This window comes from Thermobia domestica, chromosome 5, assembly GCF_964235325.1.
Source record: "Thermobia domestica chromosome 5, izTheDome1.hap1.1, whole genome shotgun sequence".
In the NCBI taxonomy this organism is placed as follows: Eukaryota; Metazoa; Arthropoda; class Insecta; order Zygentoma; family Lepismatidae; genus Thermobia; species Thermobia domestica.
Window position 1 is genome coordinate 278843222 of NC_137458.1, and position 11473 is coordinate 278854694.

At 37.3% G+C, this 11473-nt stretch overlaps 2 protein-coding genes across 2 annotated transcripts; both read right to left on the reverse strand.

Moving 5' to 3' along the window:
• Nucleotides 1-391: 391 nt before the first annotated feature.
• LOC145685546 (uncharacterized) lies at nucleotides 392-1597 on the reverse strand. The gene has a single exon (XM_081757945.1). The coding sequence runs from the start codon at nucleotides 1595-1597 to the stop codon at nucleotides 392-394; it is 1206 nt and encodes a 401-aa protein (XP_081614071.1).
• A 1145-nt stretch (nucleotides 1598-2742) lies between these two features.
• Nucleotides 2743-3517, reverse strand: LOC145685547 (uncharacterized). The gene is made up of 2 exons (XM_081757946.1): nucleotides 2969-3517; nucleotides 2743-2862 (listed from the first exon to the last, which is right to left on the reverse strand). The coding sequence occupies exons 1-2, from the start codon at nucleotides 3515-3517 to the stop codon at nucleotides 2743-2745; spliced, it is 669 nt and encodes a 222-aa protein (XP_081614072.1).
• Nucleotides 3518-11473: the final 7956 nt, after the last annotated feature.

Genomic DNA, 11473 nt, shown 5'->3' on the forward strand with positions numbered 1-11473 from the left:
ATACTTTGTCTTCGGTCACACATAAACTGAGTACCACTCTAAAACACTGTTAACAACATGTAAATCTTGTCTATTAATGAACATGAGTGCTTCTCTAAAACCTATGAATAAATACGGTGTATGCTTTTCTGAAACTTAATGAATGAATATGCTTGCCTAGTTGCACACATTGTCGAATGCACAAACACAACTTGAATAGCACACTGAAGGCACTGTTGCCAGCCAATGCAAACACAACTCACTAAAACTCACTAGAAAAATCACTAAAAGAATCACAAAGAATTCACTAAACCACTAAACTATATACAAAAAAAATGAAACTAATATGAATAAAAATAATGCACATATGCAAGCTTATCCATCCTCCCCCTCCTTGATTGGACACAATCAATTAATGCTCTAGGGGTAAAGGAATTAGTTTAGCAACACAGCGCCGAAAAATGCCACTTTTACACTTCACAGTTGCCACTCGCACTAAATTATCACTGCCCGGATGAACTTCTTCAATCACACCTAACTTCCACACTTGAGGAGGAACATTGTCTTCTTTTAACAATACGACCATGCCCGGTTGTAGATTAGGCTGAGCTGACTTCCATTTTCTTCTTTGTTGTAACTGGTTGAGGTAATCCCTTGACCAACGTTTCCAAATATGCTGCTTCATTTGTTGAATCCGTTGCCATCTTCCTAATCTGTTGATAGGTGCGTCCAGTAGATCTGGTTCCGGAAGGCTGAGAAGTGTAGCTCCCATCAAAAAATGTCCTGGACTGAGATACATTGGATCTGTAGGATCGTTGGAAATGGCTGTCAATGGTCTTGAATTTAGAATGGCTTCAATTTGAATAAGTAACGTGTTCAACTCTTCGTATGTCAGACTTGCTGTTCCTGCTGCACGCCGTAGGTGGTACTTCATGGATTTTATTGAACTTTCCCATGACCCCATGTGAGGAGATCTGGCAGGAATGAATTTCCATTCTAAACCTTCTTGAGCTGAGTATTCCAGGATGTGCTTTCTGTTAGTCTTAGATTCAAAAAATTGTTGCAATTCTCGATTGGCGCCAACAAAGTTTGAACCATTGTCGCTACAGATAGATAAGCATTTTCCTCGCCTAGCAATAAATCTCTTCAATGCTGCGATGAAGGCTTGAGAAGTTAAGTCTGAAACTATTTCTATGTGAACTGCTCTAGTGGCTAAACAGATGAACAACGCTGCATAGACTTTCATTTGAATTTTGCTGCGAATCGTGGGCTTGACATTAAAGAATCCTGCATAGTCCACTCCCACGTGTACAAATGGTCTTGCTTCATTTACTCTCTCCTTGGGTAAGTGTCCCATTAACTGTGATGAACTTGTTGATCTCCACTTGAAACAAACCAAACAATTGTGTACTATTGCCTTGACCATCTTCTTAGCTCTTGGAATCCAATATCTGGTACGCAAAGATGCAATAAGAAGCTGTGGTCCTGCATGAAGCAACCTTTTATGTTCTTCTTTGACTATCAGATGGGTGAAATGATGACCTGCAGGTAGGATGAATTGGTGCTTGTTGTCGTACTCCAAGTTTGAATGTTCCAATCTTCCTCCTACTCTTAGCATTCCTTCCGTGTCCAGAAATGGAAAAAGATCCTTGATTGGGCTCTTTGTTGAAACTTCCATTTGTTGCTGCAAGTTCAATATTTCTTGATGATAGGTAGTATGTTGTACTATCTTGATACATCTGTGTAACGCTAAACGAAGTTCCGAAGCGTCAAGACTATCGGTTTTTCTTTCTAATTTCTTGGAAAGACAATTATGTTTGAATCGCAAACAATATGCTACTACTCTCAACATTTTGTTTAACGATGAATACCTTTTCATAAAGCTTGTTTCATGAACTGCCACCAAACTTATCATGACTTTCTTCTCTTCTGGAATATTAGCCGGCTCATTTTGTTCTTGACATGGCCATTCTGCTGTGTGAAGAAACTTTGGACCATGCCACCATTCTCGAGACTGAATAAGAGTATTGGGATCCGCTCCTCGACTAACTATGTCTGCCGCATTTTCTTTACTAGGCACGTGGTGCCATTGATTGATTGATGTGATTCTCTGAATTTGAGCCACCCTGTTGGATACAAATGTCTTCCAACGATTGGGAGGTGATTTGATCCATGACAAAACTATCGTCGAGTCTGTCCACAGGTGTATACCACTGACCTCTATATTCAATATGGATAGCGTTTTGTCTATTAGCTTCGAAAGTAACAGTGCTCCACATAATTCCAATCTAGGCAAAGTTTGCTTCTTCAGTGGTGCAAACTTCGACTTTGAACAAAGTAAATTGACTTCAATGTTTCCTTGTTCGTCTGTAGCCCTGATGTACACTACTGCTCCAAAATTTTCTTCACTTGCATCGCAAAAACCATGTAATTGAATTTCCTTAACGTTCTCCGAAGACATTACGTTTCTTGTAATTTGTATCTTCGCCATCGCAGGTAACCAAGACATTAATTGATTCCACTCCACTTGTAGGACTGTGTCTAATGAGTCATTCCAATCCATCCCTGTCTTCCACAACTTCTGTAAGAAATTCTTGTATTTGATGACAATTGGAGCGATTAGACCTAATGGATCGAAGATAGATGACACTATACTGACGACTTGTCTTTTTGTCATTGCAACCTTACTTTCTACTGTAGTTCCATTTTTACAAATTTTGTTCGAAATTATAAGTTTGTCTGTTAATGGAATCCATGCTATTCCTAAAGTCTTAACACCGTCTTGCTGACCAAGTATGATTGGCTGTTGTTTTTCCCTGAAGTCTTCAGGAACTCCTTGAAGTACTTCTTCTTTGTTAGAGCTCCATTTACAAAGCTTGAAACCTGCTCTGCTTAAAATATTAATAAGATCCTTCTGTAGTTCTAAGGCCTTTGACACGTTTGGTACTGATTTTAACACATCATCAATGTAGAAATTGTGTTTTATTACTTCTGCTGCTTCTGGAAATTCCTTGGAATTTTCCTCCGCTATTTGCTTCAGACATCTTGTTGCCAAGAAGGATGCTGACGAAGTCCCGTACGTCACTGTTTGTAACTCATACGACTGGATCGGTTCTTCTACTGAATTTCTCCAAAGGATGCGTTGTAAACCCTTGTCCTCATCATGAATTAATATTTGGCGGTACATTTTCTCTAAGTCTGCTGTGAATGCAACTGGATACAACCGAAACCTTAAAATAGTGGAGTACAAGTCATCTTGAACAATTGGCCCAACTTGAAGAATGTCATTCAATGATTTGCCATTAGACGTTTTTGCACTTGCATCAAAAACCACTCTTAATTTAGTTGTTGTACTGTCCATCTTGAATACAGGATGATGTGGAAGATAACAACTGCTGCTGCTGTTCACGTCTTCTTCTGTAACCTTTCGCATGTGACCCAAACTTAAATACTCATTCATGAAGGCGGCATATTGTTTATGAAACTCAGGATTTTGTAGCAATCTTCTTTCAAGCTGCTTAAATCTTTGTAGTGCCATGTTGTAAGACTCTCCCAAAGCTGCATTCTCTTCCTTCTTTGGTAATTTGACAATAAATCTTCCATCTCCATTTCTGGTTGTATTTTTTAAAAAATGCTTCTCGCAATTTTCTTCTTCCGGCGTGTAAATCTTAGTCTGAAGATCTTCGAGTTCCCAGAATTTTCTCAATTGTGTATCCAAGTCTGTCTCCATCTGAGAAAAACATGAAATTACCGACTGGTTGGCTTCTTCGGGTATTGAAGGCATATTTCCGACGACAACGTATCCTAGCTTCGTTTCCTGCAAAACTGGATAATTTCCTTTTCTAGTCTTCTGGCCTGGCTCGAGGAGACTGTAGAATAACCCCGCACCTATAAGCATGTCTACTGACGACGAGCGATGAAAATTTGGATCGGCTAAGCAAATATCCTTTGGCAAGTTCCAATCACTGTAATCAATATCCTTAGAAGGTATGCAACCTGTAATGTTTGGTAATACTAAACAATCGACCACTGCATTAAAATCACATGTTCGTGAATAAATATGAACTTCAACACTGTACTGAGCTTCGGAAGTTACAGAATTGATACCTCTAATGGGAACACGATTTTTCGTTTTCTTGAGACCTAATCTATGAACTAAAGCTTCGCTTACAAAATTCGATTGAGACGCTGCATCTAATAACACTCTGCATTGTTGAAAATGACCTTTAGTGTCTGTTACGTTAACTAACGCTGTTGCTAATAAGACTTGCTGACCATAATTAATCTTAAATGAGCAATAAGAGTCCTGTGGTTGAACCTTAACCTGATTCTGTTCCTTAACTTTAGGTACGTTAGTATTATTGTTATTTGTTTTGCTTGAACTGTCTTTGTTAGTAGCTTCCTGAGTAGCATCTTCATGCAACAGTGTGTTATGCTTAAAATTACATTTCTTACAAGTACTTGATTTGCATGCCTTTACTTGATGTTTTTTACCTAAGCAATTAAAACAGTTTATTTTGCTTCACGAGCTCCTTTCTTTGATTAATGTTGGCACTCAGAAATTCTGGGCAACGAAAAACAGCATGCGTTTCTTTGCTACGGCAAATATTACATGCATTTGGAAGCACAGTAACAAACGAACTCACTTGACTGTTATTCTTTCTTTTTGCTTTGGACTCTACACTTTTGTTGTCATAAGTACTTTCAGATTGAGTAGGACGAATGTTTTCTAACATTTGACAACGACCTTCTAAAAATGAAAATAATTCCGATAACGATGGAAAGGAGTCACTACTTTGCTCAGCTTCCCATTCCCTTTTGCTTGTCGAATCAAGTTTTTCTACTAAATGTTGTGTTAGGAGTACGTCATGCAAAGGTTTGTCCAAATTCAATGCTTCAAGGGCTTGAAAATTACTACGTGCAGTATTTACAAATTGTCTAATGTCTTTAGCGTTTTCTTTCATTACTGGCTTGATATTGAGCAACCCTCGTACATATGTCGAAGCTATCAACCGTTTGTTTTCGTAGCGTTCAACAAGAAGCTTCCATGCAATTTCGTAATTTACTTCTACCGTTGGCTGATTTGCTATTAATGTAAACGCTTCTCCCTTGAGTGATGTGCGCAAATATTGAAACTTACAAACTGTACTTAATGATTCATTATTGTGAATAAGGGAAATGAAAATGTCCTTAAAGGGCGACCACTCCTCGTATTTACCGCAAAATGTGGGCAAGGAAATTTTAGGCAATTGTACTGAACTACTACTAGAATTTCCAGCTTTGTTATTTGCTGTCCCTGAATCCGTTTTTTGTTCAAAACTATCAATAAATTCTTGTAACTTAACCTTTGAATCATAATACAGTTCCTCGAATGTAATTCTGTGCGTTTCTTGTTCACCCGTCTCATCCAAGAGCTCTATTTCTGACTGTATCTCATCAAACTTAATAAAAACCCCTTCAAGTGCAACTAGCCTTGTTCTTGCTTCTTGTATGCTAGGTTTATTTTCATTCTGTAGTTTTTGAAGAAATGTCTGTATTCTTGTTGCCTGACCTTTGACCGAAGCACGTTTCTTAATTAATTGACCCAACTGCACTTCTGCCATTGTTTCAGTCCTTCTTTTTTAACTACACAAACCGCTGACAATATGTTTTTCTTTTTTTTCTTTCTTTTTACTTCTGAGTGACCTACAAACGTGTAACCTTGAATTCAGCTGGGTTGAATGCACACACACCACTATACTGATATGAACAGCTCTGTCCTGCTTATGACAGCCAGCACCCACACAAACACACACGAGAACAAAGAATGCAGTCACGTTTCTCGTTCTGATATCCGGCCCGGAGGACCAAAAAAATGATGATGTATGAAGGGGTGATATGTTTATGTACTTTATTTACAAATCACACATATCACATCCAAAGCTAATGAACTGTATGATTAAACCCATTTTACTGATTCACCCAGATATCAGGAGGAACGAGAAATAAGACTTGACGAATATTTTAGATGTTACTTGCTTCAATTCTTATTCCGAGGTACATGCGTTAATATAATAAACATGACATGCTTTGTTCGTATGTTAACATAATGATTGATATAATACTTAAAGGTTAGTACAATGAATTACTTATCTTAACTTGTTTCTGCAGTAATTGTTGCTTGCTTGCTGCTAAACCACATGGTTGCTTGCTAACCATTATACTTTGTCTTCGGTCACACATAAACTGAGTACCACTCTAAAACACTGTTAACAACATGTAAATCTTGTCTATTAATGAACATGAGTGCTTCTCTAAAACCTATGAATAAATACGGTGTATGCTTTTCTGAAACTTAATGAATGAATATGCTTGCCTAGTTGCACACATTGTCGAATGCACAAACACAACTTGAATAGCACACTGAAGGCACTGTTGCCAGCCAATGCAAACACAACTCACTAAAACTCACTAGAAAAATCACTAAAAGAATCACAAAGAATTCACTAAACCACTAAACTATATACAAAAAAAATGAAACTAATATGAATAAAAATAATGCACATATGCAAGCTTATCCACTCCTTATACCTGGAAAACTACATATCTGGAGAAAACTCGATTTAGAGACCGTTCGAATATTTTATGGTAACTGATCCAAAAATTAATATTAGCCAAGATCATAATACTTTGATCCATTTTTTAGATCATTCCTAAAATTCTTGTTTTTATCCAATCTTTCTTTTAAACAGTATCACTCTCTTTGTTCTCAATTTGAAATTTATCAAGCAATTATAAAGCATTGCTTATTATCCAATTTGTATTCGGTGTAGAGCTTCAATTTTCTCAAAGTTTCAAATAAGATAATAAAATATGATTTACTATCGGAATTCGTGTCAGGTATTATTATTACTTTTATTGGTGTTTTCCTTTCTTTCAATTGTTAAAACAAGAAACTACCTTGCACTGTCGTAAAATATGTACTCTTTTCCAATAGCATAATAAGTGCTCATATAATTTTGAACTTTAAAATTAAGGATTGAATCAGTACAAGAAGTACAATTTGGATAACGAATGACTTATAATTGATGTTTAGTGGCGTACTGAAGTAAAGGGATTAAGGACTTTGAAACCCCCCTTGAGCAAGGTATTATGCAAAATTAAGCACGTTTATCATATTAGCACGTTTATATATATAAACACTTGATATATTTTATAAACTTGTGTTCCTAAAGCCCCTGAACCCCCTAAACATTTGCGTAGAGTACTGATTGTGTTTCTCTTATTATTTTAACCGTTTTATGCTTTGAACGAAATTTGAAGTGCAGGAACCCTGTGAAGGTGACCACCTTTACTATAAAAATTTCTTTAATGGTTCTTAGTTTTTCTTCAAAACAATCAATAACGAACGAAAAATAAATGATTGAGTTTGATTTTAAATCGAAATTTGAAATACCACCAAAAAGTTGGCCCACCCAACCTTATTTTGTAAATGACTCTTAATAATTTTCAAAACAAACTATTTCCTCTTCAAACCAATCAATAAGAAAGGAAAACATGTTATTAGCTTGAGTATTGAATCGATATTTAAAAGCAGAAAAAACAGTATGAAGTTGACCACCAAATGTATCCTGGAAATAGATATATTTTACTGGTTGTTTTGAAACAAGTGATTTTTTCTTCAAAATAAGCAAACCGCCCCGAAACAAATCACCTTCATCAACATTATTTCTTAATTATATTCTTATGTTTTTCGAATCAAATTACTTTTCTTCCAAACAAGCAACAACAAATCCATATCAAACGATTGATTTTGGTCTTGAATCGAAATTTGTAAGTAAAGGAATCAGATTGAATTTGATCACATTCTAAATTTATTTTGTAAATCTCTTTCTCTATTTTTTCGAAACAAGCGATTTGCTCTTAAAATCAACCAATAAGAAACGCTTGGCTTCGGTTTTGATTCGAGACTTTAAAGTGGAGCCAATATGAAATTCCATCACCCATTTCTCTTGAAAAGACTTTTTATGTTTTTCGAAACAGACTATTCTTTTTCAAAATAATTAGTAGCATACGCATATCAAACAATTGATTTTGATTTTCAATCAAAATTTCAAGTGGAGGAACAAGGGTAAATTTGGCCATATACCAACTTTATTTTGTAAACATCTCTTTATGTTTTAAGAAAGATACGATTTTTACTATTTTTCTTCAAAAAAGTCAATAACAAACGAAAAACAAACGATTGGCTTCCGATTTCAATTCGAAATTTGAAAGGAGGCAACTTAACATAGGTGCATTGCTTCGCTTAAAAAAAAAATCCAAACGCAAATTCTAAGCCTACAGTTTTAAAATTGCAGTTACATGTACATACTTCAACTTAGTATACATAAAAAATTACAGTATTATAAAAATATCAGACAAATAATATTATTTATTCGGTATTGAAAACCTCGAATCAACTATTGGAGTTATTTAGCGTATTTTTTTAATATCACAAAATTAAAGGTGTATTTATTACGGCATGGATATATTACGCACAATATTTTTATACAATTTGTATATATATATATATATATATATATATATATATATATATATATATATATATATATATATATATATATATAATTTTTTAAAAAATAGACCATTTAGAATTATTTATCCTTACAATTTTTTATATCCACAAATTCAAGGTGAGGGATATGCGATATTGATATTTTCAGAAAGTGTTGACCACCCTACAGAGTGTCGATCCTGTGCCGTGTCGATCCTGTGCCGTGTCGATCCTATGCCGTTTCGGTCCTGTGCCGTGTCGATCCTGTGCCGTTTCGGTCCTATGCCGTGTCGGCCCTGTGCCGTGTCGATCCTATGCCGTGTCGATCCTACGCCGTTTCGTTCCTATGCCGTTTCGATCGTATGACGGTTCTCTCCTATATATCCTTGAGAAAATAATTGTTACTTAATATTGCGTAATTATAAAATAATGTATTTTTTATTATTTCGATCGTATGAAAGTTCTGCTGTCGATCCTATGCCGTGTCGATCCTGTGCCGTTTCGGTTCTGTGCCGTGTCGATCCTATGCCGTGTCGATCCTACGCCGTGTCGATCCTATGCCGTGTCGTTCCTACGCCGTGTCGATCCTATGCCGTGTCGATCCTATGCCGTGTCGGTCCTGTGCATGTAACCCGACAGCCTTTGGTACGAGCGATTTTTGTTATCGTACATTACTCACTTTTCATCACACGTCCAAAAATGGACAGTTGTTGTTCCTAGTCAGCAAGGAAGAGCAAATGTTCAGTCGTTGGAGACGGTTCGCAGCAGTCAGCACGTGAGGGACCCACTTACTCAGTTTCCACGATTTTCCAAGCTCATGCAAGTGCACGCGAATGGTTTAATCGCTTACCCCAAATTGTTGAGCGAGTTCTTGACACGTTTGACTTGAATCCTCTTCAATTTCTGCTTTGAGTTGGTCCAAATCGAGAGATTTTGGTCTGCCCGATCGAAGTTTGTCTTCAAGTGCCTCATCGCCGGTCGAAAAGGTCTGAAACCACTTTTGAGCTGTCTGTTCACTAATTTTGCCTTCTACAAACGCTGCACATATTTTTCTTCTGCTTCCGCACCTTTTGTGCCCAACTTGAACTCATACAGTAAACAAGCACTGATTACTGGTTCGATACAGACATGGGTCACTGCGAATACTTAATCTCGAACTGTCGAATGCGATCTGTTATCTACGTTAGGCGACGTTCCAATGACTCAGCTTTCAGAAACTGTTACATACAGGTACCCCTGGCGGCAGAAATGATTACACCCCACGAAAAGTAGCGGAAGGTATAAAAACCGCACGAACTTTCATGGTTCCCTGGTATATGAATTACAGTAACAGCTTGTTATTTCCCAAGAAAAGATGAAATACCATTAGAAGTCACAATGCATCCTTGGTCCCTTCCTAATGTTTCCATGTTGAACCCTAAAAGTCTCTCTTTGTTGATCTCATAACTAACGAACGTATCTTTGATCTTTGATGCATGAGGTTCTGTAGTTTGATTCCCGGTGAGTGAGCATCGAATGCACTACAGCGGTTCAGATCCAACTTAAAACTTTAGTTCTCCTTCTATCAAGGGCGCCGATTTCTCTGGAACTTTGGGGGAGAGGCATTCAGATGTGTGTTTGGTTGCAGAAGGGATATATGAGGATTTTAAGACGAATTCATATTATGCCAAATATTGTATATTCATAAATACAATGCGGGGGCTCACATGAGCTTTGGGAGGGAGGCCCCCCTGGTCCCCCAGGATCGGCACCCTTGCCTTGTGTACAGCATCGCTTTAGACAAACGACGTAAATACATATGAATCAATCAACCAACCGAAAAGTACCAGATTCAGAGAGCTTTTCGGGAAGGAGCGCTGAAGATCCTGTATTCCTCTTTATTCAAGGTAAAGGTAATTGAAGTTTTGGGACCCGAATTCCATTTCCATATCTTTTTCTAGGACACAATTTTAAAATATACATTTTTAGATCAAAGAGTGAGCCGCCTTACCCTTCTTCCTACAGCTGTTTGTTCAACTACTGAATCATATTCTCACTCCTTTGGGGTTTATGATGACCACCTCAATGAACTAGGGACAGAAGTATTCACAATTCAAATGTCTGTATTAAGTATTATTAAGCACCACACATTTTCATTAGACTCTGCTAGCTTGTCATACAGACTGGATCGGTCGATAAAAGACCATATTTGTATTTCCCAACGGTAAATGCTGGAAGTAAAAAAAGATCTTTGGGGGTCGGTCGCCCCCTTCCCCCCTACGTGGATCCGCCAGTAACCCGTAGCCGCACTCACTCAATAAATTTTTTGAACGAGTAAATTATGATTCAGAAACATGGATATTTGGATAGGGCACATGCTAGTTCCTGAGTGAAGTTTTGACCAGACTAAGGCAGGTCCCATAGTTTTGGAGCTATAGACCTTCAAAGTTTATTTTTACATGTTTTCGGCAGCAAATAACTCCGAAAGGAAGCATTTGAGCACCCAGATTGGTCTATACTTTACGCAGGGGTGCCCACAAGGGCGGGGCTATGACGCAAACTGCGTCATTGAAATATTGGGGGGGGTTAAAAATCTATTTAAATATGTTTGAGAGGGTGTAAAAATTAATCGAAAAGATTTTTTTTTCATGGAAGAACACCTACGGATAGGCAATTGAGGGGGGGTGCGTCATGGACATGAGGGGGGGTGGGCACCACTGCTTTACGTTTTATCTTGTTGTCAGGAATCACCTCCCAAACGTTGTCGGTGTTGTTTTGAAACACTTTGCATATTTTTACAAATCAAGATACATTAAAATAACCAGGAAGTTATCCGTGAAATCAACAACATCAAATTTACTTTCATTTCAAAGTATAAAGAAGGGGGAAAGACAAGATAAGATCTTTTCTTCGACTTTATATAATAATCAACTCTGTAACTACTTTAGATCTTAAAACAAATAAGAACAGCAAAAAATG

What these genes read in the sequence shown, in the direction of transcription:
- LOC145685546 (XM_081757945.1), bottom strand. Translation starts at nt 1,597, where the DNA reads ATGCTAAGAGTAGGAGGAAGATTGGAACATTCAAACTTGGAGTACGAC.
- LOC145685547 (XM_081757946.1), bottom strand. Translation starts at nt 3,517, where the DNA reads ATGGCACTACAAAGATTTAAGCAGCTTGAAAGAAGATTGCTACAAAAT. An exon ending in AATTTCCAGAAGCAGCAGAA is followed by an intron (nt 2,863 to 2,968) that starts GTAATAAAACAC and finishes TAAGCAGAGCAG; the next exon opens with GTTTCAAGCTTTGTAAATGG.